The 19234-nt window shown below is 34.9% G+C and overlaps 1 protein-coding gene across 1 annotated transcript; it reads left to right on the plus strand.

Annotated features, from left to right (window-relative positions):
• The first annotated feature begins 1358 nt into the window (after positions 1-1358).
• LOC137631855 (nucleolar protein 58-like) lies at positions 1359-2185 on the plus strand. The gene is made up of 3 exons (XM_068363862.1): positions 1359-1406; positions 1669-1740; positions 1781-2185. Exons 1-3 carry the CDS (start codon positions 1359-1361, stop codon positions 2183-2185), a joined length of 525 nt encoding a protein of 174 aa, XP_068219963.1.
• The last annotated feature ends 17049 nt before the right edge of the window (positions 2186-19234 follow it).

The following is a 19234-nucleotide window of genomic DNA, read 5'->3' on the forward strand; positions in this document are numbered from 1 at the left end:
TCTTTTACATTCAATTAAACTTGATAAAAAATTTAATATATGAGAAGATGGACAAGTGACGTAGGTCGTAACCAATATTTGGATATATATATATATATATATATAAATATATATATATATATATAAATATATATACACATATATATGTATATATATATATATATATATATATTTATGCATAATGTATATATATATATATATATCGCAATTCCTTGTTAAATGGAAATTTTTAAGGGCATCATTACAGTAACATTTAAATATTCATACCCCGTTTGATTACATCTAATTAAAGTTCCCGTAGCGATTTGTGAAAAACAATTCAAAACTAACTATATGAGAATTATTCACTAAGAATCCTGTTTTAATTCATACCGGATCCCTCACATTAAATGTTAATAAAACACCTTACGACCTATAGTTCTAAAAGCGATTCTTAATGTAATGAAAAATGTATCTTAACCTTGTATATTTTCCAAACGCCATTTTCAAATCAAGTCTATAAATACATTTATTCCTTCCATATTATAATAATAATAATAATAATAATAATAATAATAATAATAATAATAATAATAATAATAATATTTATTGGATAAAATATTTACCTTGATGGGATTTAAAATAAAAACCCGGTCCAAGTCAATCCAGAGCTCTTTGGGCATTAGTATAACCAAAATAATATTGCATAATAAAAAAACGAATATATATGTATATATATATATATATATATATGCATACATACATACATATATATATATATATATGTGTGTGTGTGTGTGTGTGTGTATAGCATCAATAAACACATCCTACATTCTACATCACGCCAATTAGTAAATACATTCTCTTTCATTATATTCATCCTACGCAACCTAAACAACAATTCGTTATCCTTTTCCATGGGAAACTCAAAGAGAGAAATCATGAGACTTCTCTAAGGACAGGAAAGCAACCCTGGGCTGGGGGAAGGGGGGGGGGGAGGTTGCGTATAACAGGAACGGTGTTGCCTTTGCCTTTTAAAAATCACATGGTAATCTCGAAAGATTGTCCGTTACAACGTTTCTCAAGGGGGGCGCTCAATACTCTTCCTCTCTCTCTCTCTCTCCCCTACAACTTCCTGTGGTGCTTTTCCTTTTAAACCTCTCTTCCTCCTTGCCCTTGTCCTTAACCTAACCGAAGGTAGAAGAAGAATGAGAAGTAGAAGAAAAAGAAGACATTGATAATAATGTGGAGGAGGAAGAGTAGGAGCTAAAAAGTGATTTAAATGACCTTATTCTTAACCTAACTGAAGATAGAAGAAGAAGAAGAAGAAGATATTGGTAATAAGGGTCCTTAACCTAACTGGAGAAGACCGTAGATATATGAAGAAGAAGAAGAAGAAGAAGAAGAAGAAGAAGAAGAAGACATTGGTAACAAGATGGAAGAGGAAGAGGAGAAGAAGAGATCTAAATGCCCTTATTCTTAACCTAACTGAAGATAGAAGAAGAAGACATTGGTAACAAGGTGGAAGAGGAAGAAGAGAAGGTAAAAAGTTATTTAAATGCCCTTATCCTTAACCTAACTGAAGAAGACCGTAGATATAGGAAGAAGAAGAAGAAGACATTGGTAACAAGGTGGAGGAGGAAGAGGAGAATGTAAGAAATTATTTAAATGCCCTTATTCTTAACCTAGCCGAAGATAGAAGAAGAGGAAGAAGAAGAAGCAGAAGAGAATGGAAAGAAGGTGGAGGAGGAGGAGGAGAAGGTAAGAAGAGATTTAAATTCCCTTATTCTTAACCTAACAGAAGAAGAAGAAGAAGAAGAAGAAGAAGAAGAATACATTAGTAATAAGGTGGAAGAAGAAGAAGAAGAAGAAGAAGGTGGAGGAGGAAGAGGAGAAGGTAAGAAGCGATTTAAATGCCCTTATTCTTAACCTAACCGAAGAAGAAGAAGAAGAGAATGGCAAGAAGGAGGAGAAGGAGGAGAAGGAGGAGGAGGAGGAAGAGAAGGTAAGAAGCGATTTAAATGACCTTATTCTTAACCTAACCGAAGAAGAAGAAGAAGAGAATGGCAAGAAGGAGGAGAAGGAGGAGAAGGAGGAGGAGGAGGAAGAGAAGGTAAGAAGCGATTTAAATGACCTTATTCTTAACCTAACCGAAGAAGAAGAAGAAGAGAATGGCAAGAAGGAGGAGGAGGAGGAGGAGGAGTAGGAGGAAGAGAAGGTAAGAAGAGATTTAAATGCCTTTATTCTTAACCTACCCGAAGAAGAAGAAGAGAATGGCAAGAAGACGGAGGAGGAGGAGGAGGAAGAGGAGGCCAGAAGAGATTTAAAAGGCCCAAAACCTCAACAATGGATGCTGGAAGACCTCAGAAACCGCCGTTTATAACGACTTCGATCATTTTTACGAGACCTCCGGAGCCGCATGTGTAAGAGAACTCATTAAGGGCCTATGTAGTGGACAATGAGCGAAGAGGTTCTGTGGAATATGGGGCAATGGGGCTGAGGAAAGAGGAAATTACAGGTCTTTTCATCCCATGCCTCCTCTCAATCGTGAGGCTCAAGACTGCATATTATTCTAGTTTTATTCCAGGTGTGACCAGATTGTGGAATGATATTCCTATTTTTTTTTAATTGATAAATTATACATTGGTTAAACTTTACATAAATTCATGTTTACATTGCTAGCCTAAAATTTATTGTACAAATAAATTGGTTACAAATACAAAGTTACATCTTAAAATTAATTTTCTGAATCGGTGGTACTTCAAAAGTTCAAAATTGCAGTGAATGTTTTTATATTGAACAGGCTGACATCTTCTTATAGTTTATATATGGAAGATCTGTTTTAATGTTGTAACTTTTTAAAGTATTCTATTTTAATGGTTCATTACTTCTCTTGTAGTATATTTATTTCCTTGTTTCCTTTCTTCACTAGGCTATTTTTACCTGTTGGACCCTTTGGCCTTATAGCATTTTGCTTTTCCAACTAGGGTTGTAGCTTAGATGATGATGATAATAATAATAATAATAATAATAATAATAATAATAATAATAATAATAATAATAATAATAATAATAATAATATGGGATGGAAAGGAGATTCATTTGGAATTCGAGGATTGCTTGGGCGTTTTTTTTTTTTAAATCAAAATTAATATAACAAGAAAAATATACCTTTTTATGCATAAAATTGTGGCAAAACTATACTTTACATTAGTCCTATTAATACTTAACTTTCTAAACTATTCCTACCAATGTTAGCTAGCTAAGACCCCTCATTCTTCTTTCTCCCATCTTACCTATCAGCTAAAAAATTTTCCTTTATTATTACTTGCTAAGCTGCGACCCTAGTTAGAAAAGCAGGGTGCTATAAGCCCAGGGGCCCCAACAAGGAAAATACCCCAGAGAGGAAAGGAAACAAGGAAAAATATAAATATTTTAAGAACAATGACAACATAAATATTTCCTATATAATCTATAAAAACTTTATCAAAATAAGAGGAAGAGAAATAAAATAGAATAATGTTTTCGAGTGTACCCTCAAGCAAGAGAGTGTAGTCTTTATAACTATATAAAAAATATAATTTGGAAATTCGCTTATATCAGATTTTTCCTAAAAAATTCTGTTAAAAATTACCGTATGAATTATATAAATTTCCTATTAATATTAATTGTTGCACATCAATCATTGCAACTTTCCTACCCAGTCATTGCAAGCGTGATAATGCAAGATTTCAGTTTTTGTACACAGATGAGTCAAATGAAAAAAGTATGGAATTTCAAAGTCACTGTCTATAAATCTTGAAAAAGAGCAAATCATGCTTGACCAATCTCAAGATTGAAATTGAACAATTTGGTTACGAATGTACTTTACCTAGATGCTGATAACGATGAGAATGTTATTGATGAGAATAAACAATTCCTTAGTTGTGGAAAAATCCAAAATTGTTGATGATAAACAACTTAATTGTGGTAGAATTTAATATTAACAGATACAAAAATCACAAAGCTACACCATTATTATTATTATTATCATTAATTGCTAAGCTACAACCCTAGTTGGTAAAGCAGAATGCTATAAGCCCAGGGGCTCCAACAGGGAAAATAGCCCAGTGAGGAAAGGAAACAAGGAAAAATAAAATATTTTAAGAACAGTAACATATCTCCCATATAAACTATAAAAAAAAATTAACAAAACAAGAGGAAAAGAAATAAGATAGAATAGTGTGCCCAAGTGTACCACCACTTGATAGCCACATTAACAACTCCTTAGTTGTGGTATGAACAATTTGGTAAAGAATAAAATAAAAATCTCCTATATAAACTATAAAAAACTTTAACAAAACAAGAGGAGGAGAAATAAAATAGAATAGTGAGCTCGAGTTTACCATTACTTGATAGCCAAATTAACAACTCCTTAGTTGTGGTATGTACAATTACGAATGTACTTTACCTAGATGCTGATAACGATGAGAATGTTGTTGATAGTAAACAACTTAATTATGGGAGAACCCAAATTTAACAGATACAAGAATCACAGAAGGCTACAACACCATTTGACACCCAAATAAATAACTCCCTGGTTACGAATGTACTTTACCTAGATGCTGATAACGATGAGAATGTTGTTGATAGTAAACAACTTAATTATGGGAGAACCCAAAATTAACAGATACAAGAATTACAGAAGGCTACAACACCATTTGACACCCAAATAAATAACTCCCTGGTTACGAATGTACTTTACCTAGATGCTGATAACGACGAGAATGTTATTGATGATAGACAACTTCTTAGTTGTGGTAGAATCCAAAACTGAACGAACACAAGTCCACAAGAGTCACAGACGGCTACACCACCACTTGACACCCGAAACTAGCATGATAGACTGGTCACCATCTACACATCCCCTTGGCAAAAGTCATCAACGAATTTCCTCTCATTTCCGTTGAGGTCCCAAAGGAGGAGGGATTATATCCCTCAGGGAGGAAGGAGGAAGGAGGAGGAGGGAGTAGGGGCAGATTTAAAAACCAGGTTTAAAAGTCTCCACTTGGATGAAAATGCCGTTCCTTTTAAAAGCTGTGACTTCCTGTCGTTCAAACGGACAAGTGGATTGGCATCGGGAGGTGGCCTTTGTGACGGAACAGGTAGTATACGACCCCCCCCCCACCCCTCCCCGTCTAACCTAACCCACTCCAAAACCAACCCCCTCCCCCACAAAGTAAGGAATAACGACCAAGTTCGGTTTCCCTTTTAATCAAGAGCAAATTGATCTTCAAATATAATTTGCATGTAATTTATTCCAAGGTCGCCTTACTCCTTACAAGTAAAGACTAAGTGGTATGTATAATTATTTTTTTACTTAAAAAACGCTGTTCTATCTTATTTCTTTTCCTCTTGTTTTGCTTTGAAGTTTTTATAGTTTATATATAAAAGATCTAATCTAATGTTACTGTTCCTAAAATATTTCATTTTGATTATTTATTACTTCTCTTGTAGTTTATCTATTTTCTTATTTCCTCTCCTCACTGGGCTACTTGCCCCGTTAAAGCCCCTGGGCTTATAACCTCCTGCTTTTCCAACTAGGGTTGTAGCTTGGCTTTTAATAATAATAATAATAATAATGTCTCATGTTATAGTGTATATATAAAAGATCTGTTTTAATGTTGTTACTGTTCTTAAATTATTTCATTTGAGTGTTCATTACTTCTCTTGTAGTGTAGTTTGTTTATTCTCTTATTTCCTTTCCTCGCTGGGCTATTTGTCCCTGTTAAAGCCATTGGGCTTATAGCATACTGCTTTTCTAACTAGCGTCGTAGCTTAGCTAGTAGTAGTAGTAGTAGTAGTAGTAGTAGTAGTAGTAAGAGTTATGAGTTCTCTTGATTAAATGCAATTAGTTATAACGATGGTTTAACGTATCAATAAAAAATTGTAGGCCTAAGCGTATCAGAATTGTATAGCATAACCCACAGCACTAATTGAAAATTTCATAAATTACGTAAGCATGAACAAAATTAACGCATAAAATCCACTCTGTTGGTAAAAAAAAAAAAAAAACTTTAAAAATTTAACATGTTAAACGAAACTGCCTTTTTTTTTTTATTATAGATTGAACGCCAAATTGCACCACATAACCAAATGCCATCAGTTTAAAGGTTACTCATGAGTTGCAGGGGCAAGGGCCCGGCCATATATTCTGTACATATGATCAGCGCCCAAGACCCTTCTTCTCCATCCAAGTTAGGTCCAAGGAGGGCCAGGCAATGCTTGTTGATGGCTCTCTCAAACCCCCTACCGCTAGCTCACAAGGACGATGAGGTTGCAGACACTATTAAAAACTATCGAACTTGAGAGAGATTCGAACTCCCGTCCAACAGATTGTGAGGCAGGGACGTTTCCGATAGGCTACCGAAACCCATTGTTGACTATTTAGTAAATGTTGCTGCAAAAACAAGAATTTCCTGAGGAAACTTTACTTACAGAGGTTGTACATTAATCCTAGTTAGGCAAGCAACATTTCTATGCATGGAAAAAAGGAATAAATAAACTTACTCTTGTAGTTCATTTGGGTTAATAAGAGAAAATCTTATATTTATAACAAATGAGAAATCATATCTTTTCTAATATTTCCTTCCTAATGGAAAATACGTACATAACTGGAATTCTATAATACAAATTTTAAGAAATATAAACCCAGGCCTTCGTCTGATCTTTTTACTCTTCGTGAACACTGAAGTAAGCTTGAATGCATTATTTTTTTTCAATAACATTCCCTTCATTGAACCCATCTTTTATTTTTCCTTATTCCCTTCCTCACTGGGCTATTTTCCCTGTTGGGGCCCCTAGGCTTATAGCATCCTGCTTTTCTAACTAGGGTTGTAGCTCAGCAAGTAATAATAATAATAATAATAATAATAATAATAATAATAATAATAATAATAATAATAATAATAATGATCTGTAACCTTCACATGAAAATAAAAGTTGCTGTCAACAACCACCTTGTGTCTGCTAATTATAGATAGACAGCAGTCTATTCTACCCATAAAATAACTTGTCCTTACAATTATTTACAAATTACCCCTTGTTGCAAACCGGTGTTTACTTAGCACGTGGTTTAAGCAAACATGGTCCAACGATATACGCTTCAAAGCGTATATGAGTAGCAAGAGTTTGACAATAACGAAAAGGAAAAAATAACGAATAAATTTCTTTACCATTAGCAGCATTTTATCATTTGGGAGTTCAATTTTGTATAGCGTGACAAGCTTCATAAGTTTGGATAAAATTATATCTTATAGACGTATGGCTAATTATGAGTCTACTGTAGAGGAAATAGTTTTATTTACCTAATCGTTTTCTCCACTACCAATATTAAATTTTAAAACATCAGTTTCCTCACCACTAGTCTTTATATAAATTAATATCAGTATAGTTTTTATAGTTTATATAGGAAATATTTATTTCAATGGTGTTACTGTTCTTAAAATGTTTTATTTTTCCTTGTTTCCTTTCCTCATTGGGCTATTTTCCCTGTTGGGGCCCCTGGGCTTATAGCATTCTGCTTTTCCAACTATGGTTGTAGCTTAGCATTTAATAATAATAATAATAATAATAATAATAATAATTGGAAAAAACTATAAGTAAATAAAACTAATTTCTCTAGGTTCATGAGTATCTATACGCCTAAAGGATATAACTTAACCTCGGAAGGCAGTCACGCTATACTGAACTCCCAAAATGATCTAACGCTCCTATTAACCGTGAAAACCTTTAACAGCCCTTCCAATATTTATCAACATCCTTTTTAAACCCATTGCGACACAAGTATCCTTATCCATCCTTCTATAATCCCAGGAAAGACCCTCCCCTACTGGTCCATCCCCTCCGGATCCCTCCCCACTCACCCAACTCCCACGGTCCACCCCAGTGCCCAGCGGGACCCGACGAACTCCCAAGGCAAAACCGTTAAAAATGTCTCGGCGCTTATCTTTCACTTCTTTTTCCTAACTACGCCCAAAACACGCCCTCATCCGTTTCCCCCCCACCCTTCTCCCGATACAGAACATATACGCATTTGTAGCTCTCTCTCTCTCTCTCTCTCTCTCTCTCTCTCTCTCTCTCGAAATTTGAATGCACTTGTTTTAAGATTTTTTTTTATGAAATAAAAGTTTACTAAGTTTAAAAAGAGAATACAAGTTTTTTTTTTTTTTAAACTGTTCTCAATTCTTAAAATCTGACCTTGATTATTAACGCTTGTAGCATCCTGCTTTTCCAACTAGGGTTGTAGCTTGGCTAATAATAATAATAATAATAATAATAATAATAATAATAATAATAACAATAATAATAATAATAATAATACTCGCAATATGTATGAATGTTTTCGGGGTGGGGTTGCAACCCCCATGCCCTAATCATATGGTATTTGACCGGCAGAAATTAACGAGACCAAATTAGATAAAAAAAAATCTTAATTCTAACAATGAAATTTAAATGGACAGAAAAAAACGGAAAGACAAACGAACAGAATTGTGCGAGCGATCAGATAAATGATAACTGAAGGAGAGGTGAATACTACTAAACTTTATTAAAGGTTTAAGGGTTTTAACGGCCGCTCATGAATGGCAGAGGCAAGGGACAGTGACATTGCCCTATCGAGCAGGAAAATGCTCTTGAGACTGACCGCATCTGATCAGCGCCCGAGCCCCCTCTCCACCCAAACTATGACCAAGGAGGACCAGACAATGGCTGCTGATGACTCAGCAGATAGACCTATATGCTTCCCACAAACCCGCCATCCTTAGCTCACAAGGATGGAAAGATTGCAGCAACCAAAGGAACTAATGAGTTTGAGCGGGACTCGAACCCCAGTCTGGCGTACACCAGTCAGGGATGTTACCGCATGGGCCACCACAACCGACCTTCAATACCAGGCCTTGTGAGCAAGAACGTCACAAAAATTCAAACAAAATTAAACATGAGCTAGCAGGCTTACACATGTTGGTTTATTAACAGTGCAAGGAAGAGCGAGTGATAAGATAAAATATCAAAACCGTTACAGAATACGAGCGTGAATGAAACAAGTACGGTACAGAATGCAGAGAAAAGCTCAAGTGGGTTCGACGTGCTACTGGAGAAGCTTATGTGTATATATGCATGAAGTGATTGATGCCACTGGATGAATGTGGCAGTGACTAGGTTGCTATTTCTCTCTCGAGACATCCCTTATTGATCAAAATAAATGTCATAATTAAGATTAAAATGAAAAAGTTTACTGAACATATGTATAAGTATGAAGCGAATGATGCCACTGGATGAATGTGGCAGTGACTAGGTTGCTATTTCTCTCTCGAGACCTCCCTTATTGATGAAAATAAATTTCAAAATAAATTCAAAATATAATTAAGATTAAAAAGCATTGAACATATGCAGCATTTATTAAAAAAAATATCTATATAACAATTTTTAATCAGTATTTTTAATAATTTTCCGGTGATCTCATTAAGTGATCATCTAAGATAAGACCTATGCCTAGTAGTGATTCCCTGGGACTTTCGACCATAGGAACTTTGCTGTGTCCCTTTTGTATTTATCGCATGAGAGTTGTTGAATGATGTTCTTAGTCTGTCATAAGGTTTGGTGTAACTTTTGTTTACGGTAATCTTTATTATTATTATTATTATTATTATTATTATTATTATTATTATTATTATCAGTAGTAATAGTAGTAGTAGTAGTATAATAAATAATATTATTATTATTATTATTATTATTATTATTATTATTATTATTATTATTGTTATTATAATTATTATCATTAGCTAAGCTGTAACTCTAGTTAGGAAAAGCAAGATGCTATAAGCCCAAGGGCTCCAACAGATAAAATAGCCCAGTGAGGAAAGAAACCAAGGAAACAAATAAACTACAAGAGAAGATTAAACAACGAAAATAAAATATTTCAAGAACAGTAACCACATTAAATTAGATAGAATGTATAGAATTCCTCATTCCTGATCTAGATATCAATCTCTGTCACTGTCATTCAGTTCTTTATACACATTGCATTAGATATTTCATAATACAGAATACCCATTGCATTCTGTTCTTCCTAGACTGTACTGTCTCGTAGTTACTTCCAAATCTTGTCTTTTCCAACTTAAGGTTTAATACTGTACACAGTATTCCTGAAGTTTTATTTCATCTGTTACCAGACTGCGGAATGATCTTCCTAATTTGGTAGTTGAATCTTGTTGCATATGATTTTATGTTGAACAGGTTAATGTAAGTTGTTTCATAGTTATATACAGAATATACACACACGCGCACACACACAGGCATACACACACTCGTGTATATATATATATATATATATACATATATATATAAGCATATACATATATATGATTGGAGAAGTATTAATTTAAAAGCTCAAGATAGAGACGACTGGCGAAATCTAATCGAGGCTTTTGCGTCAGTGGGCGTGAGAGAAGATGACGATGATGATGATATATATATATATATATATATATACATATATATATATAAATATATATATACATATATATATATATATAAATATATATATACATATATATATACATATATTATACAATATATTCTTTGCATGTGTTCATTGGTAAAATTCGCAAGAGAAACGAGCATAGGTCTAAAACCCCTCTCGGGGCGTCTTATCATGGATGCTAACCTACATCCGTGATGCTTCGTCTCATCTCCTTATAACGACTTCGACCGCACACCCGACCGCAACTTTAACAGCCCCCGTGGGAAAAACGCCTTTTAAATACCTGGCAAGAGAGAGAGAGAGAGAGAGAGAGAGAAAGAGAGAGAGAGAGAGAGAGAGAGAGAGAGAGAGAGAGACTATGGTCTTCGAAATAATGGTGTAGGTGTTCACTTGCAAAAGCATCAGGTGATGTGTTATATAATGAATTGTGGTCTTTAGTATGTTATTTTATTGGGTTTAGGTCATGTGAGCAAGCGCCGGGGCCAGGGAGGTCATTCAGTGGCATAGGGCAAGGTAGTGGTAGGGGGGGGGAATCCACTGTTGCACTATGAAGTTAATATATGCAGAAATTGAATAGATAGATGGAAGACAGGAAGCAGGAAGCATATTGATTCTCACCATAATCAATTCTACTACTGTTATGCCCCATTTTCTAATAATAATAATAATAATAATAATAATAATAATAATAATAATAATAATACGTAGAGCAAAGGGTATTTTACGTTTTGTCTGTAACGAGAAAATTATCTACTGCATTGGCAGTAATAATAATAATAATAATAATTCATATTATCGTCATTATCATTATCATGCCTATCCTAAAGAAATAAAGCAGCCATGAGAAGATTATTTAGTATGACAAAAGCGAAAACCTTAACCCTTTACGGAATTTCGGTGAACATTGGTTAAAAAATATAAGATAAAAGCTAAATTCAATAACGAAAAAATCGAAAAATATCAAATTCTGCAATATTCTTCATTATGCCTAAAGTCTCTGTTGACGTAAAAAAGTATATCTAGCTTCTTTTACTTATAACGAAACTAATCTTAATATATTCAAGACCAAACTGAGAGAGAAAAAAAAATTTATATTTGATTTTGTAATAAGTGACAATGAAAAAATATCCAACAGGTTTTGTAGAGTTGAGAATAAAGCCCTCAGAAGAATATTGAGAGTTAAATGGCAGGACAGGATTTGAAATAAAACTGTAAGAGAGATTACTCGATTACCATATGTGGACGAGATCATGGGGAGTGGTAGATGGAAATGGTTTGGGCATGCTCTTTGCACTCCCCAAGAGAGATTAGTTCACCAAACTTTCAACTGGGTTCCTTGAGGCACTAGAAGAGTTGGAAGCCCCAGGCCTACATGGCTGAGGACTATGAAGCGTGAAGTAGGAGTTGATGAATTAAGAAGTATTGTTTTATAAGCTCAAGATAGAGACGACTGGCGAAATCTAACCGAGGCCCTTTGCGTCAATAGGTGTGGGAGATAATGATGATGATGATGATGATGAATAAATGAAATCTTGTCCTTGAAATGCCTATGTGTGTAGAGTATATATAAAATCGTCACTTTAATACATTAGTGTAACAGTACACATCAGACTGCGATTTGTTATGAAAATATATTAAAAATACGCAAGTGGTATTCTTTCAATCACACACATAAACACAGTGAACTATTAACGGCTGATATATATATATATATATAATATATATATATATATACATAGATATATATACACACACACACACACACATATATATATATATATATGTATATATATATATATATATATATAATTTGATGCAGTGAACCAAAAGTTAAAATCATGACTCTTAAAATACGTTAAATATTTAGGTCAGTTGATGATATATAACCTACTGAACTACACACCTAAACGAAATGTCATGCAACTAAACCTAAACAACTAATACAATGTTTTCGAAATATGACACAATCAAGAAAAGAAGGGAAAAACAACGAAGGGGAATAAAGAACAAAACAAGGTAAAACATTAATTAATATATAAAAATTACAAACAGTTACTACTATATATAGAATAACATATGCGAACTGTTAAGGTGTAAAAAACGTTCTTTGAGACTTCGAATCATAACAGAGTAATTCTCGAACCTGATCTAATAACCCATAGGCCCCCATAAACCGAGAGTAATCAAAGGGAAGATTTGAATTCGACACCCTGAGACCCATTTCCATTATCGCCACTGCTCGGCCTAACCACCAACATCTTCATAGAGAGAAATAATAAATAAAGCGTCGTAAACTATGAAGGAGGAGGAGGAGGAGGAAAAAAAGAAGAAAAAGGAGGAGGAGGAGGAGGAACAGGAGAAGAAGAAGGATAAGAAGAAGAAGCAGGAGGAGGAGGAAGAGAAAGAGAAGGAGGAGGAGAAGAAGAAAAAGAAGAAGGAGGAGAAGAAGAAGAAGAAGAAGAAGAAGAAGAAGAGGAGGAGGAGGAAGAGAACGAGAAGAAGAAGAAGAAGCAGAAGAAGAAGAAGAAGAAGGAGGAGGAGACGAAGAAGAAGAAGGAGGAGAGAAGAAGAAGAAGAAGAAGAAGAAGAAGAAGAAGTCCGAGATAGACTGACATCCATCTTGTTCCCCTCTGAGCCCATGGCATCTGACAGCCAACTTCCGGTCCGATGTAACGAACTTTTTGGGGGATACGCAAGACGCCAACCAACAAGGGGGGGGGGGGCGCTAGAGCTAGGGGAGAGTTGGGGGGAGGGGGCAATGGGAACTATCTAAAACTGGTTCGGAGGAAATAACGAAATATGTGAGGGATGTCGTTTTTAATCATATGCTTTATTTGCAGTAGAAGATATTGATGAAAATTAAAATGCAAACGTGATTTTAATTAATATTTGTATCTATTTATTATTAGTATATCTAACTAACAAAATATATATATATATATATATATACATATATATATATGTATTCATATATATATATAATATATATATGTATATATATATGTATTCACATATATATATATATATATATACATATATATATATATATATATATTTATATATATTGTACACACAAGCATACACAGACAAATATATACACACGCACACACATATACTGTATATATATATATATATGCGTGAGTGTATAATATACATAAATATATGTATATGTATGACGAGAGAGAGAGAGAGAGAGAGAGAGAGAGAGAGAGAGAGAGAGCACACAAAAATCTTCCCACGTGTTACAAAAGCTGTAGATTAGGTAAGGGGGGGGGGGCCCGCAAGGCAAAAATTGAGCGGCACAGGTTCACATAACGTACATGGGCAAAAGGAGACGAATTCTGCCTGCCTTTGAGGTATTTAAATATCCTTCCTCCAGAGATAGAAAGAGATCCTTCAGAAGGATAGAAAGAGATCCTTCAGAAGGACTCGAAATATGAATCTCAATCTTCCGTTTCGGTTTCCGTCCATCATGGAAAAAGATAAAAAGATAAAAAGAGACTTCTGTCCTTTCTACTCTCAAACCGTCTTTGAGGTATTTAAATATCCTTCCTCCGGAGATAGAAAGAGATCCTTCAGAAGGACTCGAAATACGAATCTCAAATCTTCCGTTTCGGTTTCCGTCCATCATGGGAAAAAGATAAAAAGAGACTTTTCTGTCCTTTCTACTCTCAAACTGCCTTTGAGGTATTTAAATATCCTTCCTCCGGAGATAGAAAGAGATCCTTCAGAAGGACTCGAAATACGAATCTCAAATCTTCCGTTTCGGTTTCCGTCCATCATGGGAAAAAGAAAAATATAAAATGAGACTTCTGTCCTTTCTACTCTCAAATCGACCGCTGATTCGAAAGGATGATTTTGCTCCTTGGAGCAATTTCTAACGCTCGTAGGAGCTATTGGCTTGAGAGGACTGACTGACTTCCTGTGCGTTAAAGACCGGTGGATATGAATAACAATCGTGGTCTTGCTGTCAATCAAAGGGTTTTGTCCAATTGGTGTATATATATATATATATATATAATATATATTTATATATATATATATGTATATATACGTATACATATATATATATATATATATACTGTATATATTGGTTGAAACTTTGACAAAAAGCACAGAGCTCAAAAAGGGAGAGTATTTACGCAATGTTTTACAGGAAGGATATATATATATATATATATATACTGTATATATATATACATATATGTATATATATATATACATATATATACTGTGTATGTAAAAGCGCAGACCTCAAGAATTGAGGTCATCCACACAATATTTTACAGGAACGATAAATCTATTACGACCTTTCCTCTCTTACATCAAAAAAAAAAAAAAAAAAAAAAAAAAAAAAAAACAAGTCTGAAGATTACATTTACAGTAAATAAAAAAATAACATTTCCACAAACACCTCATCTGCTGGAAGGACTTGTGTTATGCCCTTCAAGCTCTTTAGTATTCAAGAGTCTGCCATTCTTTTCTAGGTTGCAAAATTGCAGGTTGGGATATACCACACCTGTCCTCATGCATATAGCAACCTGAGATGCAGTTATTTCTTACGGTCTCTCTCTCTCTCTCTCTCTCTCTCTCTCTCTCTCTTCTTCTTCTTCTTCTTCTTCTTCTTCGTATTTTGAGGAATTATATCTACTACTATTTTCAATCTTATACGTGACTCGACTTTATTCTCTCTCTCTCTCTCTCTCTCTCTCTCTCTCTCTCTTATTACTAAAATCTCTTTACTATTCAATCCCACATGTACGCATCTTATTCATTCTAATCTCTCTCTCTCTCCCTCTCTCTCTCTCTCTCTCTCTCTCTCTCTCTCTCTCTCTGGAAAAGCAATGCCCGCGATTTGCATGCATTGTAAAAAAAAAAAAAGGCTTCTGACAGCCAAGACACTGCTACTGGGGTGGTGAAATCATTATCTTCCTTTCTGCTCTTCCACCTGACTTCGTACAGGTGTAAGACGACAGTGCCCATAACTTCCACTGTCCCCTTTTGTGTGTGTGTGTGTGTGTTTTCTATTCAGGGATATCAAGTGTAGGTTATATCCAAGGAGTTTAGAGATCTTCCTCCTCCACCTTCCATTTTGTTTACCTCGGGTCCGTACAGTTGGCTCCATTAATTTCGGTACACTGGCGTCTCCTTGGCTTCCCATGGAATGTACCGGAATTAATGATGCCAACTGTACCATATGGTCTGGATACAAAATAGATTAATTGCTTTAAGCCTTTTTTTATCCAAGGATAGATAAATTGATTAAAATGAACTGCTGACATAGAATGTCTCAGCTTCCAGGAAAAGAATACATAAAAAAATGTTGAAATTCAAAGACTAGAGCTATTTCCTAATTTCGTATTTACAATTATATTTTTAAAATGACCCAGTTTAAACAAAACATACAAGGGTAATGCATGTACAGTTGGCTTCTTCAATTTCAGTACACCTCACGGGAAGGTAAGAAGTCTGACAGCTATATATTGCAGAAACTGTTGTCATCGTTGCTTGTAATACAAAATCGCCGAGCTTCTAAACACGTGATCAAGACATTTTTATTAATCAATTTTACAAAAATATTGTAATTTGCTTTACAACACTTCATAAATTTGATAAAAATTCTTTTGATCACTTATTTACAATCTCTGCTATAGTCAATTTTTTTTTGCGAGGCAGATTTGCACCGACTCGCAGTGGTGCCCTTTTAGCTGGGAAAAGTTTCCTGATCGCTGATTGGTTGGACAATATCATTCTAACCAATCAGACAACAGGAAACCTTTCCGAGCTAAAAGGGCACCGCTGCGAATCAGTGCAAATGCGCCTCATTGAAAGAAATTGACTATAGCTTGTTTTACATTCGCCGCTGTAATTAGTTTCTTGCTAAAGGCAGAGTTACCTGCTACGACGTACAACTGTCACATGTCTCTACTCTCTTAAGCTTTCCGTGAAGTGTACCGGAATTAATGAAGCCAAGTGTACCAAGCATCCTGTTGAAACCATCTACTTAAAATATTCATCATCATCATCTGAACTTTACACTGCGATACTAAAAAAATATATATATATTGACCGGATAGATTTACGAGCCATCCAATATATATATATATATATATATACAAATATATATATATATATATACATATTGACCAGATAGATTTACAAGCCATCCAAATATATATATATATATATATACAAATATATATATATATATATTATATATATCTGGACCGGATAGATTTACCAGCTACCCCGAGAGCAAGTCAGAATGCCTTATAACTTGAGCAAGGTTTGAGTGACTAGGCTATCTATACCTTCTTTACATCGAAGGAAACGTAAGTAACGTGAAAATCGTAAGCCTCCAATCTCAGGAATGTCATCACGAACCCATTGAGAGTTTTCGGTAGGTCTTTTCCTCATTACCGCCAAAGCTCAGAGCCTCGGTAGCTGTCACGATACTTCCGTTCCACTGTAGGTTTTGCAACACAGTGCTAAGCTAGAAGCCTAGATGCTACCATGGTGTTCCACTGTCTTGGGTTAGAGTTCTCTTGCTTGAGGGTACATTCGGGCACGCTGTACTGTCTTGTTTCTCTTCCTCTTGTTTTGTTAAAGTTTTTATAGTTTACATAAGAGATATTTATTTTAATGTTGTTACACTTCTTAAAAAATTTATTTTTCCTTACTTCCGTTCCTCACTGGGCTATTTTCCCTGTTGGGGCCCCTGGGCTTATAGCATCCTGTTTTTTTCTAACTAGAGTTGTGGCTTAGCGAGTAGTAGTAGTAATAATAATAATAATAATAATAATAATAATAATAATGATAATAATAATAATAACAATAATGACAAGAGGCTACCGAGTAATTGCAATTTCGTTTCGAATGGCGGTGTGAAAACCAAACATAAAGCAGGGTTTACACGGTCGAACGGTTCGTCGAACTCAGTTGTCGAACCTACATAAGGTTTGTGGACAATTGAAGCCTCACACACAAAAGTCAGGCGAGAACAGACTTTCTTCGAACCATTTGACGAACGTGTTCGACAACCAAATACCCCGTTCACACGTTCGAACATCACTTCAAACACTTGTCTGTCGAACCGCGTTCGACGAACCGTGTAAACCCGCCTAGAGATATTGAAGTTACTTAAATCTGGAATTAGATTATGATGCGCAATGATCAATGAAAAAGAAAGAATACAGAACTCCAGAAAGTGGGTGCAGCGAGGCCAGGACTCCTAGCTGCTTGGCGGAAGGACGCTGGGGACTGGTACAACACATGACCTGCATTCAAGGCAACAGTAACATTTCTATCCACGAAAATAGTAATATATAAAGCAATTGAAAATGAAGATTGAATCATTCCCAACGTACTCTTCCAAAATTAAGTCTTAATTCGAGTATCTAGAAATTCTATTCCTTCCGTAATCTCTATCGTTAATAAGATTCAACTTCTTATGGAATTCCTTCTCACGCTGGTTCAGTATCCCCTTCTCACTTAAATAGCATTAGCCATTATAAATACATCCGGGTTATTCATGAAGCATTTGAAGATATTCAGAGGAAAGACAAAGATAATTAGCATTATGCTCATAGTCAGAGAGAGAGAGAGAGAGAGAGAGAGAGAGAGAGAGAGAGAAATGATCTTCCTAACCAGGCATTTGAATCAGCGGCACTACAGAAGTTCAAACTCTTTGTTAATGTTTCTCTGCGGAGTTGGTTAACATATGACTCGTTTTACAGTTTATATATGACGGATCTATTTTAGCTCTGTTACTAATTTTCAAACGTTTTATATTCTCTATCCTTTATTTTATATGTAAAAGAGTTCGAAGACCCAGGCCTACATGGCTGAGAACTATGAAGCGTGAAGTAGGAGATGATGAATGGAGAAGTATAGAATACTCAAGTTAGAGACGACTGGTGAAATCTGAGGCCCTTTGCGTTAATAGGTGTAGGAGGAGATGATGCAGATGATTTGTAAAGTTTAGTTGCTATTCTTTTATTTCCTTTCCTCACTGCGATATTTTCGCTCTTGAAGCCCTTGGGCTTATAGCATTCTGCTCTTCCAACCTGTGTTGTAGCTTGGCTAATATTAATAACAATAATAAAAATAGTAGTAGTAGTAGTTGTGTTGTTGTTGAAGTAGTAATAGTAGTAGTAGTAACAATAATAATAATAATAATAATAATAATAATAATAAAAATAATATCAATAAAAATAAAAATAATAATAAAATTAATAATAATAATAATAATAATGAAAAGAAAAAAAAATAATAATAATAACAATAATAACATCCAGTAAACAGAAGGCTCGAAGGCACCGGGATAAAAATAACAACTGCAGTGTGTCAGGCCAGCAACAAAAGGGACGTGCATTGATAAAGCAATCCCTTCCTATAAGCGCCAGGCATCAGCTGCAGGATCCCCAACCATCCCAAGGGAGGAAGGGTGGATGAGGCAACGCAACTTTACGCGATGATGAAAACCACGAGAGAGAGAGAGAGAGAGAGAGAGAGAGAGAGAGAGAGAGGAGAAAAACAAGAATAAGTGACCTTATAGTAAGAGTCAAGATTTTAGTTTTTACTTTGTTAATATACTTTTATATCTGATGTCCCTGTTACTCTAATTCAAATGACTGAAACAAACAATTTGAAACTGGAAAATAAAATGAACTGAAGATGTAATTGAACTGAGACAAACAATTTGAAACTTGTAAAGAAAATGAACTGGAGATC

This window comes from Palaemon carinicauda, chromosome 40 (genome assembly GCF_036898095.1).
Source record: "Palaemon carinicauda isolate YSFRI2023 chromosome 40, ASM3689809v2, whole genome shotgun sequence".
In the NCBI taxonomy this organism is placed as follows: Eukaryota; Metazoa; Arthropoda; class Malacostraca; order Decapoda; family Palaemonidae; genus Palaemon; species Palaemon carinicauda.

What these genes read in the sequence shown, in the direction of transcription:
- LOC137631855 (XM_068363862.1), top strand. Translation starts at nt 1,359, where the DNA reads ATGAAGAAGAAGAAGAAGAAGAAGAAGAAGAAGAAGAAGAAGACATTG. An exon ending in AGAAGAAGAAGAAGACATTG is followed by an intron (nt 1,407 to 1,668) that starts GTAACAAGATGG and finishes TTCTTAACCTAG; the next exon opens with CCGAAGATAGAAGAAGAGGA. An exon ending in TGGAGGAGGAGGAGGAGAAG is followed by an intron (nt 1,741 to 1,780) that starts GTAAGAAGAGAT and finishes TTAACCTAACAG; the next exon opens with AAGAAGAAGAAGAAGAAGAA.